The 21,259-nt window shown below is 54.9% G+C and overlaps 1 protein-coding gene across 1 annotated transcript in view; it reads left to right on the top strand.

Annotated features, from left to right (window-relative positions):
* COTL1 (coactosin like F-actin binding protein 1) overlaps nucleotides 1-8,479 on the top strand; it is a 36,419-nt gene extending 27,940 nt beyond the window's left edge. The window contains exon 4 of the mRNA XM_078439113.2: nucleotides 7,314-8,479. Coding sequence (XP_078295239.1) covers nucleotides 7,314-7,424 — 111 coding nt within the window. The 3' untranslated portion in view covers nucleotides 7,425-8,479. The remainder of the gene's footprint in view (nucleotides 1-7,313) is intronic.
* The last annotated feature ends 12,780 nt before the right edge of the window (nucleotides 8,480-21,259 follow it).

Genomic DNA, 21,259 nt, shown 5'->3' with positions numbered 1-21,259 from the left:
CGCCTTTCAGACTCCCTTCTGGAACAAGCCCCAGGCACCCTGGTTTCTCCCCCGTGGTGGTGCATCCCAGGGCCTTGTGGTTGTTAAAAACGGTTCAGAGGCGCCTGGGTGGCTCAGTCGGTGAAGCGTCCGACTTCGGCTCAGGTCATGATCTCGCGGTCCGTGAGTTCGAGCCCCGCGTCGGGCTCTGTGCTGACCGCTCGGAGCCTGGAGCCTGCTTCCGATTCTGTGTCTCCCTCTCTGTCTGCCACGCTCTCTCTCTCTCTTAAAAAATAAATAAACATTAAAAAAAATTTTTTTAAAGTGGCTCAGACAAAACGAAGGCACAAAAGAACGATCAGCCGCGATCCCTCACCTCACGCAGAGATGTCTGATTCCTGCGGCTTCCTGTGGAGCCCTTGCCAATGGAACGTGTTTTACGAAGGTGATTAGTCATACCAGAGGTACCTGTGTCCTCTTAACGCTTCGTAAGTGTGCTTTCATCATTTTAGCGTCTGCGTGCTGTTGTGTTCAGCGTAGTGCCCGTGTGCGACACGGGCACGCTCTCCCGGCAGGGATCTCAGCACGGGGTGAGTCGTGGCTCCCAGGCCCAGCCCAGCACTCGGCAGGTGCGACCTCTATCGGGCTACTTCCCTAACCTGAGTTTGAGCCTCCTCCTCTGAAAGTTCGGGACGAGCATCTCTGGCTGACGCGTGGAGTCGCAAAAATTAAAGAAAATACCCTATCAAAGTGCCTGATGTGTATGAAGGGTTTGACGGCGATGCTGTTTACTTATTCAGCTTTTGTCGAAAAGTGAAAACAGTCTGGTGTTTACGGACAACGAACATCTGTGCGTATATATTATAATTAGGAAAAAAAAATCTGCTGAATTATTTCCCGGGCAGCCTTCCCCCAAGTGGGCGTGGCTGGGGAACAAGAAATGACGGGCACGATTTTGACCGGGCGGAAATTGAACACCCCGGCCCGGATTGCACTGTGCTTGCCAGTTGGTCGACAGCTGGGGCTCTGGGTTAAGGAGGCTTCTGATGCGAAGTCCGGACTCGTGAGGAAAGTGGCACGATTGGTTATGTCTGCCATGGATGCGGGAGGAGTGACGTGTGTTTCCCACATTCCTGATCTGGACGTAGGCGTAGTCAGACATCAGGCAGAGGGGAGTCGGGCTTCTGTAAGTGTCCACGGTCAGGAAAGCGGGGGTCAGAACCTAGGCAGTCACCCAAGTTTTAAAGAGGTGGGTGGCCCTGCCGGGGTCAGGATTCGAGGCATATGGACAACTGTCCCTATTAGGTTTTGGCCCAGACCTACCCACCACGTGTTCTAGGATGTCATGCCTCCTTGCCATCCGTCTGCGTTGGACGATTCCCTGAATCGTGCCCACCTGAAACCTGACTGCGTGCCTCTCTCATGGCCTTTGTTTTCTCTCCCCCGCGAAGGAGGGTCACATCATTCACGAGACGCTCAGGTGACGTATGTGCCTTTGTTCCCGAACCTGCCGAACACTAGACTGTACCCTTTTGGTGTTTGTTTTTTTCTTGTTTCTCTGATGACTCATGGCTGTTATAAGAACCTGTTCTTTTTGAGTAAATTACACTTTGCTGGAAGGATTTTGAGAAGCTGGGTCTTTGAAGCTCTTTAGAATGGTTGTAGGAGGGCAAGCGTGGGGGGCCCAGGAGGGGTTGCCGCTGAATGCCCAGCGGGTTCGATGCCGTGCATTTTCATCTGGCACATGGTCCTTGGAGGGTGTCCTTTCTCCTAGCAAGATTCAGGCGGCAGGGTACCAACTGCTTTCCTTCAGCACACTGAGGTCTTTGGTTTCTAGTTAATCTCCACCCACTTGGGGGAAAGATACATGATTGTGGCCAGCGTGTGTCTTGTCTTGTGTCTCACACACATAGGAGGAGAGAGCCTACTCCCCACACGTCTATGCAAGGGTTTGGGACGGGCCACGTCGGGCCTTCCTTTTGAAGACGGGCCTTCCTTTTGAAGGCCAGGCTCTAATCCCATAGATGACTTTTCTGTGCCAGTTTTTTTTTCCCTATTGCCCATCAGATTCTGGCATCTGAGGTGGAATTTTGTCCCACGCGCTCCGATGGCTTAAGTGCAAACCCAGGATGGCTGGTGGGAAGGTGCCAGAGAGCCTGTTGCCTAGCCCTCTTCTTTCACGCAGCTAGAAACCAGGGCCCAGAGCCATTGGCTGCTTCCCTTAGGGCATTTTCGAGTCCTCTGCTTCTCCTTTTATGCTCAGACTCTCAGAGAGAGCCCTAGGTACCAGAATTTTGACTTCCCGGGACCTGGGAGAATGTCTGCTATGCAATAGGTGCTTCGTAAGCATGTGTTTGTTGCGTGAGTTGCATTAGCTCTCCTTATCTTTGGATACAATGAAGGTCACCTCTCTTACCATGCCCTGCTCTGTAGGAACGTGCATTGCTGACATCACAAACCTCACCGTTAAAGACTCCACGTTCCTCTTCTCTTCCCAGACCCTCCTCTGCACCCACATTGTCTGCACGGGTTAGCAACCCACCTTAGTCCTAATGTTCTGGGTACGAGACCTGACACTTCTACCCTGACAGGCTGTCCTCCCACGGCTAACCCCGTGTCCCACCCCAGCTTTTGGGTGTGCAGCTGGATTTGCTATCTTCTCTCTCCAAGGGCGAGGTGATGCCAGAGTCACTGCCTTGGTTATTCTCAGGAATTCCCCGGACTTTCCTCCACTAAAATAAGGGTGGAGGTGAAGGAATCATCGTGGGTGAGAGAAGAGGAACGAGCCAGCTCCCTATGCCTTCAGACTCGAGTGTTTCAGGAAACTTTGGATCTCAGAGTCCCCTGGCAATCTTGCAAACAAAGGTGAACCCAGCCAGGATCACCCAAACTATCACCTAACGATTCTTGGGTACCCTCATGGAGTGTCTAAGCCCTTTGCACCCTCGTCGGATCCACCCCACCAGGAGATGGAATCTTGGGGGGACAGGGAAGTGGGGGGTGGGGAGTGGTAGTTCGGGATGGGGGAGGGGGGTAAGTCCCTGGGGAGGGCCGGCTGCTGGAGATTCAAATGGACAACTGCCCCTTGTTTGTGTTCGGTCCAAACCTGCGGCACCCAGCATGCTTCAGGATTGACGCAGGGGTTTAAAGCCAGCCAGTTGGGAGCTGTTTGAAAATGACATGGTTTAAAACCAAGGATCGGAAAATGTTTTAGTGTTTTTTAATGTTTATTTATTTTTGAGAGAGAGAGAGCAGGGGAGGGGGAGAGAGAGAGGAAGACACAGAATCTGAAGCAGGCTCCAGGCTCCCAGCTGTCAGCACAGAGCCCGATGCGAGGCTCGAACCCTCGAACCGCGAGACCATGACCTGAGCCGAAGTCAGACGGTTAACTGACCGAGCCACCCAGGCACCCCAGCGCTTTTTAAACCAGCTTTGCAAATAGATTCTTGGCTGTGTACAGAGCCTGGTTCCTAACCTGTCCTCTAGAGTTGCCTTCCTTGGAACAGACCATTGGAAGCTTCCGCTGGAAAGAATGTCTGTCTTACATCTTTGAAATATGAACACATATGCACTTGAGAAAAGTCTCAGGGACAAATGTGTCCTCAACTTGGTCATTGGTTTCTAAGCCATCCTGGAGTCAGATTTAGATGGATGGGCCTCTTCCTTGGAAAAGTCCTGCCATGGCAAAAAAAAAAAAAAAAAAAAAAAGGTGGGGTGGAGTGGGGGGAGTGACCCTTTCTGGAAGCTATCAGACAGGGACAGAGTGTTCTTAGATATGACAAAGAAGATCTTTCTAGAACCATAGGTAACCCTACCTGCAGACCGGCACCTTTTTGCTTTGAAGTCTATGACATGTGGCTTTGGCAGCCTTGAGGGTATGACAGAGGCTGTCGTGGGGCGGGCAGTCTGGAGCAGAGGAAGGGAGAGGACAGGACAGACTAGGGTCAGGACCTGCCCCCAGGACCCCTGCCATGAGGCTGCTGTGTGCCCGGGGATGAATAGCTTCCCCTCTCTGGGTCTCATGCTGCTTTTCAATCAAAGGAGGGGGTGAATGTCAGAGTTAAGGTTTCTTTTTTCTTTTCTTTCTTTTTTTTTTTCAACTCCAGATCAAGATGAACATTTCCAGGCCTCCAGTCAGCTCAGTTCAGCTATTTTATGATTAATGTTTCTCCTTGACTGAACACATTATTCTTTCAGACTCTTTCCTGTTCTAGCTAGACCTGCCCCGCCACCAACCACACGTGGCTGCTGAGCTCTTGAGGTTTGGCACATCTGTACCGCTTTGGGCCGTAGGTGGGCCGTGTGCACCGGGTTCCTGAAACTTAATACGGAGAAAAGAACGTAGAAGGTCCCATGAGTGATTCTGTATGTCCGTAACCTGTTCAAATGGCAGTATTTGGGATATATAAAGTTAGATGCAATCCTATGAAAGTATCACCTGTTTTTTGTTTGTTTGTTTGTTTTTTACTCTTTTCACCGTGGATGCTAGAAAATGAAAAATTCCCTATGTGTTAGCATTGCTCTGGGCCCTGTGTCCTTCCTAGTGAGGACATGCCTTTGTCTCTTGCAGCTTCTGCCCCATGGGCATATGGTTTTGCTGTTTCTGCCTCTTTTTGAAATGTCACAATGAAGCCCACCCCCCCCCCCCAGGGGCGCTGGTGTCCCCCCTCTCCAGTGGAAGGCCTATCCTGAGGACTGCTGGAAAGGGACAGAGGTGGGGGGGGAGGGGGTTGATGCGGGTTGGGTTTTGGATTGACTCAGACCTTCAGGGACTTTTTGTAGAGTCCACACCCTCAGGGGAAGTGTCAGCTCCCCTCTGAAGCCTCTGGGGGTGATGAGCATCCTGTGTGGGGGAGGCCTGTGAGGCCTGGTGGGGCCCCCTCCATGTGGCTCCACCCCCTCCCTCTCCTTTGGCCCCCTGGAGGGCAGGTGCTGTTCCCATAGTGGGAGCCGATGGGGCTGTTCCTCTATGTACTTTTGTTGGGTATAATCATCATTCTTACTAGCCTTTTGGTTTTTAAATCATGTCTCTGGTATGTAGCGTAGGGTTTCGGGGGGTGGTTTTGGTAGTCTAAGACATAGCTGTGTTGGGGGAGGGTAATTTTGCTCATTTACATTTATTGTTATGTCGTGTTTTTACTGGGTTCCATTATTCTGGATCGTTCCTCATTTTGGCCGTGATTTGCTTTGCCATATGCCTGTGGTCTCAAGTTGGACTATGCATAGCTCCATTTACACTTTTACTGTAGATTTCTTAGGCTCTTATCAAACTTTTCTTAATCTAAATCTTCTAATGGCTAACAGACACAAACAGGAGTGTTCGTATTTCTTTAGATTGCCATATATAGCTATCATGAGGCAGGGGAACTTCGGACTTCCTGCTAGAGGCCTCTCGAGATGTTGGCTTCCTCCTCCTGGGTCTGCTCTCTGCCTCTCCCCCCGCCCCCCCCCCCCCCCCCCCCCCCCCGCCGTGCCGCTTGGGCTCAGGTTGAGAAACACGTTAATTCTCAGTTCCCCTTTCTGCCCCAACTCGTGTTCCCTCACTGTAGTGAGGACAGACGGCACAGGATGACGGAATGGGACTAGAGAGTGTCAGAAGGACGTCTAGTCCTTCTGGGCTACACAATCTCTCCAAACCCAACCCGTGGGTCTTATCTTAAAGGAACACAGCTAATCTACTGAGGGAGGATTAAGTGAGAAAATGCGTGAGCCTACACCTGGCACATATTAGTTGCTTGATAAATATTAACCTTCCCCTCTCGCCTCCCAGTTAGTAGTCTTAGTTCCTTGGCCTGGCAAATGGTTTATCTTTATACTGTGAGGCTCAACCTTGAGTGTTCCCCTGGTTTAGTCATTGTTCTTGGAGGCATGGTGACCTTCTTTTTTTTTTTTCCAATAGAGGTGAAATTCACATAACCTAAAACTAACCGTTTTAAAACATAGAGTTCGTTGGTACTTCTTCACGGTGTTGTGCAACCACAATCCCTGTCTAGTTCCAAGGCATCTTCATCCCCCCGGAAGAAACCCCGTCCCCAATACCAGTCACCCATTCCACCCCCAGTCCTTGGAAACTGCCAATCTACTTCCTGTCTGTGTGGATTTGCCTTTTCTGGACATTTCATATGAAAGGGATCATAGAGGAGGCGATCTTTCATATCTGGTGTCTTTCACTCAGCGTGACGGTTTTGAGACTCATCCATGACGTTCGTTCCTTTTTGTGGCTGAATAATATTCCATTGTGTGGATAGACCGCAGTTTGTCGGAGGACGTCTGGGTGGTTTCCACTTTGGGGCTGTTACGAGTGATGCTGCTATGAATATTCGTGTACAAGTATTTGTGGGACCGTGTGCTTTATTTCCTCGTGTAGAGCTCTGGGGGTGAACTGGCTGGGTCACACTGAAGTGTTTTAAGTTTGCCAATGCGTGACTGCGTCTGGTACCCGTAGGTGCTTAATAATGGCGGTAATTGTTAACACAATTTCCTTGTGGATTTCTTTTTTTTTTTTTTTTTTTTTTTTTTTTTTTTTAATGGGGATGATTTTTCTGACCTTCAGGCTTGTTACTTGTACCTTGGTAATCGTCTCTTACACCATCCTGAAATTTTCCTTGTTTATCGAAGTCTTGTGACCCACATACCACAACAGCCGTTGATTCGTTGATTCTTCATGGCTCGGAGTTATCGGATAAGCCCGGTCACCCGCTCCACGCATTCATGCCACGGGCATTTACGGAGTGCCCCACGTGTGCCTGGCCTGTGGGATGTTATGGTTGAAGCCTGTGTCCTCTGGGGGCGGGGGGGGGGGGGTGCTGGGACAGTGGCCGTACCCATTTAGCTCTTTGCTGTGGCTGAAACCGGCCGTTGTGGGAATATTCACACCATGGAAATGAGCAAAAGCTACTCACCGCTTGTCTTTCTTCCTGTCTCTTTTTTGTTCTGGAAAGCCTGGTGTTCCAGCCGGGCTTTCCAGCCTCCTCTCCTGCTGTTCTCCTGACAGGTTGGTCTTTCACAGACAGGGCAACTGAGGCCCGGGGAGTTGAAGGAGCTTGCCCAAGGTCATGCAGCCAGAAAATGGCAGAGCCAGAATTCAAACCGGGGCTGACTTTGGCCCCACGTCCTTGGCCTCGGGCCTACACCGTACCCTGATGTCACACGTTTTGTGATCTCCAGTCACGGTTTTTCTTTCTCTCGCCAAACCACGCAACCACGCGATTGTCGTTTTGATCATTTCTTAGCGTTTTAGGTGCCAGGACTCGCTCGTGTGTCGTCTGAGCAGCATGTAGATCCTGTCCCTTCTTCGCGGGAACTCTGTGTTTTATTTTGTTCTTTTCTTGCAGAATTTTGCTAAAGAGTTTGTGATCAGCGATCGGAAGGAGCTGGAGGAAGATTTCATCAAGAGCGAGCTCAAGAAGGCGGGGGGAGCCAATTACGACGCCCAGACGGAGTAACCCCAGCCCTTCCCCTGCCCCTTGCAAAGTCATCTGCCTGCCCCCCCGGGGGAGGGGACCGTGGCCTCAGCCACCAGCCCACCAGCCCGCCAGGGACGGGAGATGCAGTGAGAGGCACACGCCTCCCTGTCTGCCGCCTGCCTCCCCTTCCCCGCTGCCCTCCCAAGCCCGGTTGCGCCCTATCTCCCGAAGCTCGCGGAACATGTTTCTTTTATCTCCTCTTCCTTTCCCGGCTCTTTCTCGTTCTAAGGAAAAATCATTTTGATCCCAAGGCCATGCACATCATCAGATCTGAGGCTCCCCCTGCGGTGACCCCCCTTTCCTGGCATTCTCTTACACCGTAGCCCGCCTGGCTTCTCCACCACCACCTTGCGTGGCTTGGGGGCCGCGCCCGTCGGGGGGCCGTCTTGGGAGCACCCTCGTTCATCCCATGCGTCAGGCTCGGACCCCCCCCCCCCAAAGCGTGCTCCGGGGGTCCCTCACCCCTGCATTCAGAGTTGCCTAAGCTACCCATGCCCGGCAGTGACACATCGAAGCCTGACTCCGACCGAAGAGAAGAGAGAAAATTTGCCTTAACAGTTGCCCAGCAGCGGCTCGTTCCTACCCTTTTGCTCGGAACCCCACTGCGCGGCGCGGAGTGGGGACACGGGTCCGAGTCCAGCTGTGACCTGGCATCTCTCAGGGTTCGCTTCAGGGGCTCCCAAGGTGATGAGGACGCCAGGGAGGGAGGCCGGGGTGCCGAGTGGGGATTCGGGCAGAACCCGATTCCTCGCTTTCGGGGGGCCCCGCCGAGCCGCCGGTGGAACGGACCCCCGCCCGCGTGGCCCCAGAAAGTCAGTGGTGTTCATCCCAGGTCCACACCACACGTCCAAACGCAGTTTTGTTTTCAAAGGAAGATGAGATTGGCTTGTTTCTTCATGCGTCCCGTTCTTTCTCTTTCTTTCCTTGCTCATTTCATTTGGGGGTAGGAAGTCTGTGCTGTATCGGGGCTGTGAACATCTGCCCTCAAACAGTTTACAGAAATAAATGTGGTTTTTTTGTTTTTCAAAAAGAAACGAGTTTGCCTGATTTGTCTTAGGAAGCGTCTTCCTTCCCTGTAACAACGGAGGCAGTTGTCCTATTCGGACCTAAGAGGCATTTATGGGGCTACTGGGGACAGAGGCACATTCACATTCAGTAGCTTAATTTTTAAAAATTTTTAAAAAATTATTTATGTATTTATTTAAATTTAGTTAATTAATTATTTTTAAAAGAGACAGAGCGTGAGTGGGGGAGGGGCAGAGAGAGAGGGAGACACAGAATCCGAAGCAGGCTCCAGGCTCCGAGCCGTCGGCACAGAGCCCGACGCGGGGCTCGAACTCACGGACCGCGAGATCATGCCCTGGGCTGTAGTCGGCCACCCGACCGACCGAGCCACCCAGGCGCCCCAGTAGCTTAATTTTTAACCATAACCTGAAGAACTAGATGCCATTTGTGTCCCTTTCATGGAAACTGAGGCTCAGAGAGACTGAGTGGGTCACCTGCGGCCGCCCAGCTAGAAAGCGGAGCTGGGATTCGAACCTCCGTCTCCCAGGGCCCCAGGCGCCGCATCTGGGAGGGCGGCGGAGAGGCCCTGCGTTTGAGAGGGTGACGACGCATCAGGGTTGTGACATTTGCCGAGTGGCCAGGACCGTCCACGCTGGCTTTTCAGGAAAGGCTGACGGAGAGCGCCCTCCTCGGCTGGGCTGCGACAGCCTTTCCGAGGTTGTCCTCGAGCCAAAGAACCGTACTTCCGGGACGCCAGCCCCGGGGGGGACTCAGAATCAGGCCGGAGGAGTTTAAGTCAGACACACAGACGGCGGGCGCAGAGGAGCTGAGTGTTGGGCCGGGCAGGGCAGCACCCAAGACCGGCGCAGGGCTGAAGGCAGCCCGCCGCACCCCCCCCACCACCACCCTGCCCCAGCCGCGACGGGGTTCGAATGCCTGCCCGTCTCCCTAAAGCTCAGTGGCTTTAGGCAAGTTACTGAACCTCTCTGGGCCCCAGTTTCCTCATCTGCAAAACCAGGAATACCTACCACCCGCCGGCAGGGGTCGGAAGGCAGAAGGGGCGGGAAGGATTCTGCCGGTGTCCCCGTCGGGGCTCCGCTCTCATGACGCCAGGCCCACCGCTAGGTCTGGTTAGTTCTGCGTGTCCCAGATTTTTCCCCCACCCGGAACGGAGCGAGCCGAACTAGGTCTCCGGCTTCGCGGCACATGGGTTTTAACTCTGGTGAGAGAGCTGGGGACACTTACAGGTAAGGACAGGCCCCCTCTGGAAGAAAAGCCGGGCTCCAGGAGGGCAAGTTACGAGGGCCCTGGGCTTGGTCAGAGGCATCAAGGAGGGCTTCCCTGAGGAGGTGACGCCTGAAACCTGAAGGAGAGGAGCAGTGAGGTGGGTGAAGGCGGTCGGGGGACAGAGGCTCCGTGGGGATGTGTGCCCGGGGCAAGAAGCAAAGGGCGAAGCTGGGTTTGTGTGTCAAGGAGCTTGGGTTTAATCTACGGTGGCGGCTCTGGCCTTTGCTGGGATTTCAGAGGGCACCTGAGGGGATCGTGAGGTCTCGAGGGCAGAGGGAGGCTTTGCCTCTGCGTCTCTTTATCCCCTGTAACCAGCGCCTGGCAGGGGGCCAGTGACATTGCCCGGGACGACCTCTGGCAGCTCCCGTCTCGGCAGAGGGCCCTGAGCCCCGCCTCCCTGATCCCCCCCTCGGTCAGGGCCTGGCAGGGGGTAGGGATGGGGTTCTAGCTACTCAAGTCTCCGCCTCGATGCACTCTGAAACCCTTCGCTTGGTCATTCGACAGCTGTTCCGGGTCCCCCCGAATCGCACGGTGAAAAACAGCCACCGTTATTTTGCCCTTGATTTTGGGAGCCGGGGATCCTGGAAGGGCTCAGCCGGGCGGTTCTCACCAGCAGGGTGTCAACGCGGTGGCAGTCAGATCCGCCCGGCCGGTCGTGCTAGCCGGCCACAGGCCCCTCTCCTGTGGCCCCTGTCCTGTGGCCGGCGGCCGACACGGGCGGCCATCCGGGAGCTCGGCGGGGCGTGGATGTGAGCACCCAGCGTGGCCCCCCCACCCTGGCCTGGCGGGGTCAGCGTTCTGGACTTCTTCCCCCAGAGCGAGCGTCCCTGAGGACCAGGGGGAGGCTGGGTGGCCCTCGGAAGTCACGTGGCAGCCTATCCATTGGATTCTACTGGGGCAGCGGTCGTGAGCCCGCCCCCCCCCCCCCAAGTTCAAGGGGAGGGGACGTGGACCTTACCTTTCAGTGGGGGGCGTGCCAAGGCCTGTGTGACCCTGTTAGCGGCCAGGCATCTGCTAGGGCAGGGGCGGCCTCCCACTCAAAGACGGTCGCGGTGGCGGTCGGGGTGGGGGTGGGGGTGGGGCAGAGGCGATCCGCAGTCAAACAAGTCACTTGTTGCCCTGGTGTTTCTGGGCCCTCGGGGAGCATGGAGCTCGCGGCTCCTGGCTGATTGATCCTCGGGGGACGCTCCTGTTTCTCTACTTCACCCAGGGCTCCTGATCAACGTGGACTCTGGGGGCCCAGCCCCGGGGTGCCCCAGCTGGGGCCGGGCCTCCTGCGGCCCCTCCCCCGCCCAGGAGGGGCTGTCCTCATTACTGTCCCTCCACTGCTTCCCGGCCCCCCGCTTCTCAGTGAGCTGCAGAAGAGAGGCAAGAAACGGGTGCTAAAGGGGCAGCTGTGAGGAGGTGACCGCTGGGGACAGGAGACACCTCTGCACTCGGGCCGAGCCAGGTTAGAGGCAGCCGGTGCCTTCACCTCTCCGAGCCTCAGTTTCCTCCTCTCTACAGCAGGACCGTGGGGCGTCTGACTCTCGAGTTTGGCTCGGGTCATGATCTCAGGGTTCGTGGGATTGAGCCCCATGCTGGGCTCTGGGCTGACAGTGCAGAAGCTTGGGCTTTTTTTCTCTTTCTCTCTCTCTCTCTCTCTGTCCCTCCTGCCCCCTTGCCAAAATAAATAAATAAAACTTTAAAAAATAAATAAATAAGAAACCAGGACCGTGCACACAGTACTTACCTGTCTTCGTCAGCTGAACTCCTACGCAAAATACCGCGGACCCGGAGGGCTTATAAAGAGCAGAGATTGATTTCTTACAGCCTGGAGGCCGCAAGTCCAAGGTCAGGGCACCGGCGTGGGCGTGGTCGGGTGAGGGCTCTCTCCTGGTTCTCACTGTGTCGTCACAGGGAAGGGGTGAGGGAGGGAGCTCCATGGGGTCTCCTGCGTGAGGTCTAGCCCCACCTCACGACCCTGTCTCCTCCCCAAGGTGCCACCTTCTAACAGGGGCTTGGGAGGGGGGCCGGTGGTGGGAGCGGGCACGGGGTGAGGTGGGAGGGTTCCCATCCCAGCTCTACAGCTTACAGCCTGTGTGACCTCAGGGAGGACACTTCACCTCCCTTTGGGGTAGCCAGGGCAAGGCATATGGCCAGGCTGGAGTCCAGTGGGGCAGGGATATGTCCCCAAATATTTGTGAACAGAAATACAGCCAGGCAGGATTTGAACCCAGGCCTATGCCGTGGGTCTGCCACAGGAATGGAGTGAGCACCAACGTCCCGCCCAACAGGAAGAGGCTGCGTGGCCTCACGTGGGTCCCCAGCTGCCTGTTGGCCGGGACAGGGCCCCTTAGCAGGTGGTCCTTCCGGGCAGGGTGTAGCAGGAATTCTGGCAGCTGGGCTCCCATTCAACGAAAGAGAGACGGGGTGCCTGGGTGGCTCAGTCACGTAAGTGTCCGACTCTTGATCTCGGCTCGGGTCACGATCTCACAGTCACGAGATCGTTGGGCTCCACGGTGTGGAGCCTGCTTGGGATTCTCTATCTCTCTCTCTCTCTCTCTCTCTGCCCTCCCCCCACGTGCGCTCTCTCGCTCTCTCTCAAATGAACTTTCTTTTTTTTTTTTTTTTAAAGAAAGAGGGATAAATGCCAGGCATTCGAACTCCAATATGGTGCCATGGGGCCATGGGGCCATGACAGCGTGAGAGCCATTACCACTTTTTCCCTGTAGTTCAAGATAAGAGCAGAGAAAAACTGAAGGTGTCTTGGGGGAGACCGCATGACGCTCTACCTGGCGGGCCTCTTTGATGTGCCAGAGGACCCTTGAAGGCAGACCCAGAAGCATCTTCCAACGGGGACAATCGTCCGAGCCTGGATTCTGCTTATCTTGGTCAGGATGGGTCGAGTCATAGCCTTTTAAACCGTAACCTCAGAGGGGAGCCTGGGGGGCCCGGTTGGTTAACCATCTGACTTCGGCTCCGGTCATGATCTCACGGTTCGTGGGTTCGAGCCCCGCGTCGGGCTCTGTGCTGACAGCTCGGAGCCTGGAGCCTGCTTCCGATTCTGTGTCTCCCTCTCTCTGCCCCTCCCCAGCTCCCTCTCTCGCTCCAAATAACTTAAAAAAAAAACAAAGAAAAGCTCCTCCTAAATTTAGAAGAGAGTTTCCCTCCCCAGACTACAGCTCCTTATCAGCCCTTTGCTAAAAGCCCCCTGGGAGGGGGGGCTTCATTGCCCTGGGATCAAGTTTAAGTTTCCCACCGGGGGAATAGCAGGCCTTGTTTGTCTCTCCGGCCAGGACTCTGTGCACTTCCCTCCTTGGACCGCTGATCCGGCCGTCCTCCCCTCACTTTCCTGAAGGCCCCACCCCCTCCCCCTGGACAAGAGACTGGTCTCCGCCCTGATCTGCTTCTTCTAGAAGGTCCTCTGTAGTGGGGTGAATAGCAGTCCCCGAATGATGTGTCCGTGCCCTGGAACCTACGCACGTGATCGAATTTGGCCATAAGGCCTTTGAGATGTAATTACATTAAGGATCTTCAGATGGGATCATCCTGGATTTAGGAGGGGCTCCGAATCCAATGGCAGGTGGTCCTTATAAGAGAAAGCGGAGGAGACTTGAGACAGAGCCACAGAGGGGGAGGCCAGGTGAAGACAGAGGCAGGGATTGGAGCGACGTGGCCACGGGACGAGGGACGCCTGGAGCCACAGCAGCTGGAAGACGCAGGCAGTGTCCTCCCCAGGGCCTCCAGCATCTGGAGGTCCCCCCACCCTGCCACACCTTGATTTCAGCCCTCTGGCCTTCAGAACCGTAAGAGAAGACATTTCTGTTGTTTTAAGTCCCCAGGCGGTGGTCAAAGTCACAGGAGCCCCAGGACCCGTCCCTACCTCTTTTGCATCTGCCCCCTCCCCCATTAACTGTCACCCTCTCCAGGGCAGGGACAGCGTCCCCAGAGCCTCTCACATAGGAGGTGCTCAGGCGACAGTCCGTGAACGGGGCTGCACTGCCTTCCAGGCCATACACAGGACCCACCCCTGCTCCCATCTGTTCTGTGCTGAGCCAGGCAAAGCGGCGGGGAGTGGGGGGCGCTTCCCAGCTTCCTCACCTGGACGCTGGCTCCCACCTCTGGCTGTGTCCCCAGATGGCCCCTGGAGGCCGAGCACAGGCCTTATGTGTCCGTCCACCTATCTGGTGCACCTGTCCAGCTTCTCTACCTCCAGGAGCTTCCCACCATTACCCAGACTGTTCCTCCCTTCTGATTGTCCCTGGGGGGGCCTTAAGGTTCCTCTGGGGAGGCGCCCAGGGCTGGGAGGCTGGCTCCCTCCCAGGTGGGGGAGGAGGGGCAGGAGGGGGCCGGTGTTGCCCTGAGCCCCAGAGCCACACCAGTGAGTCTGGGGAGACTTGGAGACCAGGAGTGTGGGGAGGGGGCTTGCAGCCTGCAGGGGGGGACCCCGTCCCTGGTCTGGGGGAGCTGCCCAGCAGCTGGGGGACAAGGGAGAGAAGAGGGCTCTTTGAACCGAGAGCTAATTCTGGCACGGGTTGTTTTGGCAAATTGGAGAGAGCTGGGGCAGACCGCGACGTGTTCTTGGTTGGCTCGTCCCCAGCAGTCCCCGAGTCTGATGTCACCGGCGAGGGCACGCAAAAGCTGCGACGGCGTGCACGGGCGACATGGAATGTGATTCCACTGGTAAACCCCAGAGCATAAAGCGTAAAGGCGGGCGTAAAAGGCAACTCGCAAAATGATAAGGATATAGAATGATTACACCCGAGCTACCTTCTTAAAGAGAATAATATACCGGTTGTGAATATATACGTATCGGCAAAACTGTATCAGACGCTGGGAGAATGAATAGTGAGCCCTGGGGTGGGGGGCGGGGAGGGAAGGAGGGAGCTGGGTCACAGAAGGACTCCAGCTGTATCCCTTTGGTTTCATTTATTTTTAAAAGAGCTACAGACAATATATACAATAAAAGGTCAGCATCTGTGTGGTGGACAGGTGGGGGTTTGGTAGATTATTTGCCCTCTTTTCCTGCAGAGAGACAGAGGCAGAATCCGAAGCAGCCTCCAGGCTCTGAGCCATCAGTACAGAGCCCGATGCGGGGCCTGATCCACGAACTGTGAGATCGTGACCGGACCCGAAGTCGGACGCCCAGCCGACTGAGCCACCCAGGCGCCCCCAGCCTTTCAGACTTTTTCACACAGAGCACACATTTTTATTTTCCAAAACAGAGCTTACGCTCTGTTTATGTTTTTGTAACCTGCTCTTTCCACTTATTAGGACATGGCAAATGCTTTTTCCCATCAGTGAAAACTGCCAGCGTCATTGTTGCTGTCTTCTGGACGGTTGTATAGTCATTAGCAGGTGACCGCCGAGTGATGCAGTGCGCCACCTGCACACCAGTCCTCAGAAGCCCCGCTCCAAATGTTGAACCGGTTGCCAATTTTTTTAAGATGGAAAGATTTCACAGGCAAACCCAGCTCTCAACAATTCTTGACAAACCCAAAAAAGATCTGTAACGCCGGGATTACATTCTTGCAGAGCAAGGAGGGGCTGGGCCTGAGACGGCTGCCCGTACAGATGGGAGTGGGGGAGGTGCACTTGGCAGGGCCCTACAGGCCCCGACTTTTGGTTAATCCCCTGCCGTCCTTTTACAAAAAGTCCTTTCTGTTAACCGTCGGACCCCCGTAAGCCTCTCAGTTGGACACCCTGGATGACACTTGTAGATAGGTGTTGAATGAAGGGTTCACACTTCAAAGCCACGATAGGCCGGAAGCCAAAGATGCTTCCTATATTTCATTTAAATAGCCCAGATGGGGAGTTGCTATGGCAACTGCGGGACCGTATTACGATCGCTTCAAGAGTGATCACAGAGGGTCCTCCAAGAAGCAGCACCCCCCATCCCTCCCCCCACCCCCTGAGCCTTCACCTCCAGGGTGGCTAAGATCCCAGGTACTGTTTCACAGGGGAAGGAGGCTTGCTTTTAGAACAGAATGTTCGCTCTGGAAGGGAGCCCCGGGCCCCACAGAGTACTGCAGATTCTGGCTCCTCCCCCCGCAGGAAGGATTCCTTTTATGATTTACCGCCCCGGGCATCCCAGGCTTTGAACATTTGTCTGCCAAACAGGCTGCATTTAGGAAGCACAGAGTTGTTCTCTCACTTAACGAGAAAATGAGGGGCGCCTGGGTGGCTCGGTCAGTGAAACCTCTCACTCGTGATTTTGGCTCAGGTCGTGATCTCCCGGTTTGTGCGATCAAACCCAGAGTCGGGCTCTGCAGGGCCAGCGCGGAGCCTGCTTGGGGTTCTCTCTCCTCCTCTCTGTGCCTACCCTGCACACATGTGTGCCCGCTCTCTCTCTCTCTCTCTCTCTCAAAATAAAAAGAAAAAGAAAAAAACAGAAAATCAAAGATGAATTGTGGTAGCCAAATTGTGGTTGTCATACTGTTAATTAAATGCCATGTAGTTAAATAGGTGGGGTTCTAATCCTGGCTCTGCCATTCACTTGCTGTGTGACCTTGGGCAAGTTTCAAAACTCCTCTGGGCCTCTGTTTTGTCACTATTTATTTATTTATTGAAGGTTTATTTATTGAGAGAGAGAGAGAGAGGGAATCCCAAGCAGACTCCATGCTGTCCGTGGAGAGCCCGACTTGAGGCTCGATCTCACAAACTGTGAGATCATGACCTGAGCCGAAACCACGAGTCAGACGCTTAACCGACTGAGCCACCCAGGCGCCCCAAGCGCAGTCCCCATCTTAGGAGGTTGCTGCAAACTGTCCGATATATGGCAAGGCCTTTAGCCCTGAACACAGTGCTTGGCTGATAATGGCAGCCACTCAGTCGTGGCCACCACAACTTAGATGACTGAGAACAATCAGAGTGTGAGTTGAGCGAGAGTTTATCTGCGCAGCCGCGGTGAGAGTAAAGCAGAGAAACCCGGCCCCCGTTACTATACCTAAGGACCACTGGAGTCATCCAAGAATCCTAAACTGGGCGCCATGGCAGAGTGTTTGCCGCTGGGGCCGCGAACGTGGTGTTGGGCCTTCGAACTGGATTCTGCCCTGACTCTCCGCCCCGCCCCCCCCACCCCCCCCCCACCCCCCGGGTCCCTGACCTCCTGGGTCGTACTGCCCCCTCCTGGGTAACCAACCACCCTTGGACCCAGCACCCGTTCTAACTTCCTTGAAAAGTTAAAAATGAATTCCCCGGGGCGCCTGGTGGGCTCAGTGGGTACAGCACGCAACTCATGATCTCAGGGTTGTACGTTGTAACCCCACGTTGGGCACAGAGATTTCTTAAAAATAAAATCTTACAAAAAGAAAGAGAGAGAGAAAAGAATTCCCCAAGCTCTCGGCCAGGGCTCTCTGGGTGGGAATCTGGTGGTGTCCATTGGATGCACTCGTGTGAGGTTCGGAAGGCAGGGGCGGGGGAGACGGAAGCTGTCTGTCTGTGGCCTGTTTCCCCCTGACGCGCATGGCGGTTGCTGACGTCCGGTCTCCAGTTTTGTGGGTGTCTCGAGGCAGGTGCAGGGCAGCCGTGGGGGCTGATAGCCTGGACGGCAGCTCAGAAGGCGTGTTCTTGACTCAGTGGTCTCCTGCACTGCTTTCTGGTTCTTAGTCCTCCTGAGGGCGGCGGTTCCCCTGGCGGGTCAGTTCGGTGGCATCTGGGGGTCATTACGGCGGCTGGGTCCGGAGCTGCTTCTCCGCCAGCCATCGCTTCTGTAAGCACCTAATACCCTGTACTAAGTTGCTTTCTGCTAGAAATACTTTGAATCGTTTCTGCTTTCTGTACAGAGCCTGACTCAGGCCACCTGCCTGGGTCCCCACCCCTGCTGGCCCCTGGTGTGTGTGCCCCTCCCGACCTTCCATTAGCGGCTGGGTCTTGATTCTGAGCCTGGCTCTGATCTCAGGCTGCTGCTTACCTCCAGTGTAGACAACCCACTTCAGACTGTGACCTGCCTGCACACAGGCATTCGGTCCCTGCTCCTCGAGAAAAACATGGTACCGGGGGAGTGGTTCCAGGTTCTTGCTACGCTCTGATTTCTGGAATCTCTCACTTAGCGGTGAGTAAGTTCAGGAGTCACTAAGGAACATTTCAAAACTACAAAGAACGAGCCTGGCTTGGAAATTACACCCAGTGTCATCACATCAAAGGGCCTGTGGGGGTGGACCGGTTTTCCTTTATGTGCCTTAAAAAATGGGGAGATTAAATTAGTGATTACATCGTGACCTTTTTCTTAGTAGTGTTTCAATCTTTTTAAACTACAGAAGTAATAGATTTCCGATGTAACTAATTCTGGTAGTTTCGGAGGATATAAAAGAAAAAGTCTGGAAGAACACAGACCAAAGTACAAACTGTGGGCGCCTCAATCCTCTGTATTCTTGCGGCTTTGTGATGTGCACACACACACACACACACACACACACACACACACAGGCGTGCATAGATAGAATTTTTTTGATAAAATGAAATTACATGTAAGTGGGGCGCTTGGGTGGCTCCGTCGGTTAAGCATCTGACTCTTGACCTCGTCTCAGGTCACGATCTCACGGTTGGTGGGATCGAGCCCCGCGTCACGCTCTGTGCTGACAGCACAGAGGCTGCTTGGGATTCTCTGTCCCTCTCTCTCTGTCCCTCCCCTGCCCCCCCCCTTAAAATAAATAAACTTACAAAAATAAAAGAAATTATGTTAAGTGACATTGTACACATACGTGAAGTCTTATTTTTACGTATATATGTGTATAGTTTTGCAATGTGCTATTTTCAGTTAATGCATCAAAGAAAATGTTCGTCGTCAGTTCGCATAGACAGATCTCCTTTTACTTAAATTCTCCTTCCCTTTCGAGATCATGGAGGTATCCCTACTTGACTGATCCCCCGCGATGGACACTGTGGCAGGCAGAATTCTGTGATGACCCCCAGTGACCCACACCATGCATATCCCCCGGGCTTGGGTGCGGAGGACCGATAAAGACGAAGGGGCGTCGCTCCTGTGGCTGGGGCGTGTTCCACGGCACCGCTGATTTTAAGAAAGGGCGATTCTCCCCGGTGGGCCTGACCTAAAAGAGTGAGTCCTCTCTGGCGGGGAAGTCCAAAGTGTCCGAGGGTTTGGTGCGACGGGGATACTCCATTGCTGGGGGCGGGTGGCTGAGAGAGACTCCTGGCCGATGGTCAGCGGGAAAACGGGGATCTCGGGTACAAAGCTACGAGGAAGCACATTCCGCCACCAAGCTGAACGCGCTTGGAACCGGCCCTGAGCCCCAGGCGACTGCACCTTGCTGGCCTTGGGGTTTCGATGCCCCGAGGACCCGGCCGTGGTGCTCGGTGCCACTGACCTGCGCGGCTGTGGGGGCGTCCGTGGGTGGCAAGGGCTCGGGAGGGTCTGGTTTTAAGGTGGCGGAAATTTGTTCCCCAGCCGTAGAAAAGGAATATGGCATTTAGGTTGTCCCCAGCTTTTGCTCCTTTGTCTTTAATTGGCCTCTTTGTCTTGAACTCCTTTGCTAACACGTTTTCACTCCAGAGTTTCTGCAGGGTTTTTAAGCTGAACCTTTAGATGATGACAGGAACCAGCAGTCCGGAAGCCCTGGGTTTGTGTGCGCCCCACCCGCTTCCCCACTCCCTCACCTGCACTGGGTCTTATGGTTTTTTTCTGTTTTTTGTTTTGGTGGTAAAATACACATAACATCTACCACTTTAACCATTTTATTTAGTTAAAAAAAATTTTTTTAAGTTTATTTATTTGGGGGGGGAGAGAGAGAGAGAGAGAGAGAGAGCAAGGGATGATCCCAAGCAGACTCCGCACCGTCAGCCCAGAGCCCGTCATGGGGCTCAAACCGAGGACTTGATCGACTGAGCCACCCAGGTGCCCCCATTTTAACCATTTTAAAGTGAATCATTCGGCGGCATCACACACATTCATCATGTGGCTCAGCCATCACTGCTGTCTGGTTCCGGAACTTTCCATCACCCCAAAAGAACACCTGCTACCCATTAAGCAGCCCCTCTCTACCTCTACCCCCACCGCCCCAGCTCAGACCAGCCAACTGTGCTTTCTGTCTCAAAAAACAAACAGGGATGAACACATCCCTGCCCCTCTGGTCCCCCCCATACCCCCTACCCCCCACCCCCTGCCCCCACCTTCCTTGTTCTGCAGCCTGCTGATCCCAAGTGGGAGAGCCACCTGTATCTTGTCTGGCCCGGGCCTCCTCAGGCCCTCCCCTCTCTGGGCGGGGGGCAGAGTGGCGAGGGGACAGCATGGAGGGGTGGGGACTGCGGCCAGGGAAGAGGTCCTGCCCTGTTTCAGAGGGCGGCTCTCACCCCACATCACAGTGGCCGTTGTGTTCTCGGATCTCATGATGTTCAAAAGAGGGCCCGGATCGGGATATTTATGGAACAGGGGCTGGCATCTCATGCAGAAAGCACGTTCTAGTTGTTCCGGACGACGTGGAGAAGCGGGGGTGGTCGGGAGCTGGGAGCCATTCTGCCCCACGGGCTGGCTCCCTTGCCAAGGGAATGAACGAGAGGTGCGGGAACAGCGGGTCCCAGGTTGCTGGAGGCTGGAAAGCCCCAGACAGACACCCCCGGCTCGGTCTCCAGGCCCAGCTCGTTCCTGCCAGGCTCTTTAAAGATTCTAGAACATTCTCTTCAGCTGCCTGTGTGACTGGCTGTTTCCATAGCACTGCGGAGCATCTGAGGAAAAGCAAGCCTGGGTGTGTTGCTTTCCTGGAGTATCTTAAGGCCCCCTTTGGGCCGAGCACCCCCTCCCCATGTGACCTGGAGATGTCCCCCGGAGGGGGTTGTTGGCTGGATTTATGCTCGCCCTCAGCAGATGCTGTGGGAGGGCTCTGACCTCCCCAGCCGGGTGCATTGTGCTGAGTTGGCCTTGGGGGCTGGGGCTGTTCCTGGGCTGAAAGAGGGAGAGAGGAAACCCCACCCCTGCAGCCTGCAGCCCGCGCGGGCCTCTGGGAGGAGGCTGGGGGCACACCAGCTGTCGGGGGCGGGGGGCTGGAGAGCTCTGGGGGTGCAAGCAGGCCTCCCTAGGGCTGCCTGGCTGAGGGGGGACGTGCCGGTTTTAACAAGCCCACAGGGGCCTGAAAACCTGGCTCCCACTTGGAAGTTTTCCTAAAAGGCTCTTCTAGACAAAGGCCGTTACACCCGAAGGTCTGCAGTCACATTAACTTAGGATCTCAGGTTTCATTTATGTGTGGGACAGCCGTGGCTCTGGGCCTCCCATGCAGCCCCCCGCCAGCGCCCCAGTGCCGACATGAGAGAGTGAGGGGTGTTTTGGGGAAGGGGGTGGGGGCCCTCCCTGCACAGGAGGGGCCGCCGTTGTCACTGAGGGTACACCCCGTGCTCGTCTCTGAGGGATGCGGTATGGTTAAACCATTTTACAGGCGAGGAAACTGAGGCCCAGAGAGCCGAAGCTGTTTGCCTGAGATGACAAAGCTAAGGGGTGAAGCTGGGACTTGAACCCAAGTCCGTCGGCCCAAAAGGTTGTGCTCACGTTTTCTTTCTCTCCCCGCCCGGAACCCATCGTAAAGACAGGACGC

Source organism: Panthera onca, chromosome E2, assembly GCF_046562875.1.
Source record: "Panthera onca isolate mPanOnc1 chromosome E2, mPanOnc1 haplotype 2, whole genome shotgun sequence".
Lineage (NCBI taxonomy): Eukaryota > Metazoa > Chordata > Mammalia > Carnivora > Felidae > Panthera > Panthera onca.
Note: the sequence above shows the minus strand (reverse complement) of the source record. Positions and strands in the feature narration are given on the sequence as shown.